Genomic DNA, 4961 nt, shown 5'->3' on the forward strand with positions numbered 1-4961 from the left:
AAAACACTTATTTTAACACTTTTTCTATATTTATCATTTTTTTCTTCTCAAAAAGTTTCTTCCAAAGCTCCTCATCAGCTTCAATGGGTTTTCCTTTTAATGGTGTTGGTCATGAAAAATGAACAATCAAATGGTCCAGTTTTTGCAGCTCAAAGTTTTATAAATTGGTGCAAAGGTGAACAATGAGCAACATATATATCATTTGGTTTTCAAAAGTGCGAGATTTGAAAATATAGAAATAATCTACGTTTTTTTAAAATAGACTGTTTAATTTAGAGATTAAACTGAGACTGAAGGCTAAACTGCAATTTTACCGAGCAATAAAGTGAGTTTTTTAAAATCGCATTTTTAATATCGTACGTTTGAAAATCGTTATCTTTAAATCGCACATTTTGAAAATTGCAAATCCAAACGAACTCTTAATCAAGATATTTTTCAAGCTTATTAAATATTGTCATTATAACCCTGCTTTTCACTATTTAATTTATATATATACTTGCTGAACTACTTACTCTAGATATGCATGCAGAATAATAGCATGAAATTATTAAGATTAATGCAATAACATAAATGTGTGTCAATAATAGATCTATCCATGGCCTTTTACAATAAAAATAGATTATATATATATATATATATATATATATATATATATATATATATATGAAGATCTGTAGCTAGGTAGCTCCAGTAGTAGTTGGAATGCATGCTTATGATTATATATATATAATAGATCCTTTTACAAAATTCCACAAAAGATCAGAGAGAGGGAAGAGATGAACCAATCGAAACGTACGGGAAATACGTTGCCATAGAATTTGTAAAGTGAGGCACAAGTGCAAGCACCTTCAAACAAGAACAACCATATAAAAAGAAAAGGAAGCAACACAAACTCCCAAGCATAAAGCAGAAGAAAGTAATTGGACACAATATATAAAATACAATTAAGTATGCATGCAGTAATAATATTGGAGAAGAAATAGCTAGAAAGAAACACAAAAGGGCTAAGCTTTAGAGGGTTTCCATGCTGAAGCCCAAACCACAGATACCTCCTTCCATGTTAAGTAAATTCCTGCAGATTTATGATCATCTCCTTGTGGTGGCACAACCCCCCACCCTGCTCTGTACCTTTTTAACAATGCCTTCACATCATCCACAACATCATCACTAAACCCAGATGGAGAAAATGCCTCCTTGAGCCTCTCACACCACTGCCTTCCTCTCTCCCTTCTCTCACACTCTCCTTGATCACTATTTTCATCATCACAAGCCAAAACCCTAACTATGCTTTTTGAGCACTCCCTTTCTAACATTAATCTGTCATTACTTGTTGGGAAAAAGCTCTCCTCCAGCATCTCAAAGTACAATGTGTAGAATCTCAGGCACTCATCAAAGCACTTGACAAAGTCATCTTTTGAGGAGGAAAAGTCAGCTTCTTCCTCTACAATTGTCACAACTCTAGGCCTGAGGGACTGGAAAAGCCTAATCACACCTGCCCTTTCCTGCACTTCAACTCTTCTTAAGCCTCCTATACAATTCACTGCAACTGCCTCATCCTCTTGAACACCTAGCATCTCATTTGTGAGCTCTCCCAAATGCTTCAACCCACTTATTACATTAAATTCAAAGGGTACTCCCATTAGCCTTGCAAACTTTTCCATTCTTTGACCAACTTCCTTCATGACTGAGCTCACTGTGCTAGCTATTACCACAACAGTGAGCTTGAGATGAGGAGTCTCGTCATTTCTTGTTGCCAAAGATTCAAGCAAAGTAGGCCATTGGGTGCAAAGGGTGTTGCTTATATCGATTATATGAAGCTTTGTATCACCATCTAAGGCCTCCAAAATGGCGCCATTGGAAGCAACATGACCAAAATTCATCCAAGGGCTTACCTCCTGGAATTTCAGTATCAACTTCCTTGCTGAATCGAAGGTGCTGCTCTTTTCGGCCACAAAAGAAAGGGTTCTATGGCACCGTAGGCCGGAGTCGGTTGCCTTGCAAAATAGAGCTTGCAAGAAATAAGAGGCTAATTTTTGATCACAATCTCCATAAGGTGAAGCCAGCTCGTTTAACATCCATAGAAGGTGGTGGATTTTGGTGGAGTCCTTGTCGGAAATTGCTCTTGCACACTCCTTTAGAAGCCTTGATGCCCATTTGCCTGATGCATGACTTGGCAGCTGCTGAAGATGATGATCAGTGGAGTCCGATGATCGGCTTGTTGATGTGTGGCTCTGATTGTTGTTGCTCTGCATGTCCATGGTTGCTGCATGATCATTGGTTTGCTCGATGCAGTGGAAGAAGGTGGGTGATTCTTGTGGAGTGAAAAGAGTTGTGTCCATGTGTGTAACTTATGGAGCCCTTTGACTCTAAGGCACATTTGCAAAGCCCCTCCTCAATTTCATTCAGACAGGGCCAAATACAACACAGTGATGTAAAGAGCCATGTATTATATTTGAGGTCATTTTCATTATGTTAATTTATTAATAGCTAGCTTTGTATGTTTCTATTATATTTTTAATGTTTTAAAGGCTTCTAGCTAACTCATATCATCATGGGGATATAGTTGTGAACAAAAAGCATATAGTTAATTTTCTAGATATATGCAGCCCCGTTAAAGTATATGATAAGGATTTCTATTATCAGACTGAATTTGAATAATTTCAAATCATCTGTAAGCTTTATAAATAGAGCTAGAGCCTTATACACAGTCATATATATTCGTCAAAAAATCCTTATCATATACTCTAACATTGGCAACTTTTGCCCTATTTCAATAAAATTAATATGCTTGGAAGGATACAAATATTGCAACCACTTAGGAATTCTAGGTTGCTAAGTTTTAAGCATAGTATACTGTAACCACCTCTCCTACAAAATCTTTAAAAAAACGAAGAAAAAAAAAAAGAAAAAAAAGAAAAAGAAAAGTCTTCCCACATGAAAAATATCTAAGAAAGAGATGGATTAGTGTCATGAGCTTAAGCAATCTACTAAGTGGGGAAGCTTGGAGAATAACCAGAAGATTGTAGCATGGAATTGCCTATGCACCCAACTACAAGATACATTTACAAGAGAAAAAAGCTGTTAAGTCAATGTTGTTGTTATAGTTTATGATGTAGGAGGGTTTGGCAAAGAATAAAACATTTATTCCCAGGAGAAAAATATGTATATAGAATCCTCATTTTTAAATAGCATTGGATCAAGCCAAAGGAGAAATAACAAACAACCCATTTTCTCAAGTAAATCAGACAAAGAGATGATGATAAATGCTAGAATAGTTGAAAAAGACACATTCTTGGAACTTAGTGTGCATTCAGATTATAACTAAACTAATTTTGTCAACTCTACTATTGCTGTTACTGGTAAAATCATTCTAGCTATCATATGAATTAATCATTTTTTTTTTTTTTTTTTTTTTGTCTTGATCACTTATATAGACTTTTATTATTGTTTCTTATATTATATTTATAATAATAATGATGATGATGATGACGATGTCTGACGTATCATTGTATAGTACAAGAAATGGCTACCAATAATTATGATAGCGTTATAATAATAGGAAAATGTTTGGGATCCCAACAACTTTTACTACAAAGTCATTTACAAACTGATGTGACAAGTCATATTTGGTGAAAAGAAATTATTTATTTCCTCACATGATCCTTCGTCTATCCTTCTACCTTTCAAAATCATCACTGGATGTATAACATGTCTCGTGAAGAGAAATGATTAACGATGCATGAATGACAAGTTAGCCACTATAATTATTTTACCAATTATGAACTATCACCTTAATTTGTAAAGGACTCTGTAGTAAATGGTATCTATGTGCATATATGTTGCCTAGTAAATTTCAGAAAAAGAAATATGGAAATTCTAATACAGCCAGTTCGATTTAGTAATATCTAGTGCTAGTTCCACCATCTGCCTGAAATCCTTGTATGGACGTAGTTATAACAACACCTTACCTGTTGTGACACTCATTAAACATGTTAATTATTTTCCCATGAAAAATTTTTTCAGCGTAAAAATGTGTCATCCCTACTTTATTTTTTTATAAGCTAATTAATGTATTGTCTTTCCTTATTTTCTTATATTCTGGTACTTTGGGATATGAAAAATGTTACACTTGCCAAATTTTCTCCCTAAAAATTGGGTTTCAAGTGATGTGTCACAACTCCATGAGATCTATTATTTTGGAAAATGTGTTACCAATATCTCATGTGATAGTGACACATCACTTGGGAACCAACTTTTGAGGAGAAAATTTGGTAAATATAGCATTTTTACTTTGATATTCACTAGTCCTTAACTTTGCAATTAGTCCATAATTATGTGTGATTTATTTACTTATTAATTAGGCAGTGACTTATTGTTGCAGCACATAATAAACTGTGGAACCAAAAATATTTTTGTGGAATTAGCAAGAAATTGGAAAAATAAGATTTAAAAACACATAATAATTAAATCTTTTATTGTCTTAGTAGTGTAACCATCACAAATTAATAGGATGAAGTGGAGTCAACTGTCAAGGATATAATTAAGAGAACCCTAAAACGGAAGAAATAAAGAAATTAAAAAAAAAAACAAAAAAAAAGAAAAAAAAAAAAAAAGAAAAGAAAGGGAAGAACCAACACTTTTCTATTGGTTGATAACGATAATCCAACACAAAATATAATTATAATAATTAGAATAATAATCAAATGGAATATGCTTGGGTGTCACTTTCTAATCTTAATTATATAATAGTCATGAACACAAATTAATATTAAAGAAGAGATTAAATAATAATAATAAAAAACATTATTTTTTCATGAAGTCATCGTACTTCTAATTAAGTCTTCATTGATGCCTAATTATAATTAAAAAATTGGGTCAAGTTGAAGAATTTTGTATAAACTTAATCCATCTTTTGGCGGCTAAATAAAATAACAGTATCAATTGAGAATCATTAAAAGCTT

At 33.2% G+C, this 4961-nt stretch overlaps 1 protein-coding gene across 1 annotated transcript; it reads right to left on the reverse strand.

Annotated features, from left to right (window-relative positions):
- Window positions 1-801: 801 nt before the first annotated feature.
- On the reverse strand, window positions 802-2506 carry LOC132191341 (protein SHORT-ROOT). Its single transcript, XM_059606304.2, has one exon. It carries the CDS (start codon window positions 2337-2339, stop codon window positions 1005-1007), a length of 1335 nt encoding a protein of 444 aa, XP_059462287.2. The 5' UTR covers window positions 2340-2506; the 3' UTR covers window positions 802-1004.
- Between the last annotated feature and the right edge of the window lie 2455 nt (window positions 2507-4961).

The sequence above is a fragment of the Corylus avellana genome, chromosome 2 (genome assembly GCF_965113065.1).
Source record: "Corylus avellana chromosome 2, dhCorAvel1.hap1.2, whole genome shotgun sequence".
Lineage (NCBI taxonomy): Eukaryota > Viridiplantae > Streptophyta > Magnoliopsida > Fagales > Betulaceae > Corylus > Corylus avellana.

Bases quoted from the DNA above. Each gene is read 5' to 3' on its own strand.
- LOC132191341 (XM_059606304.2), bottom strand. From the start codon at position 2,339: ATGGACACAACTCTTTTCACTCCACAAGAATCACCCACCTTCTTCCAC.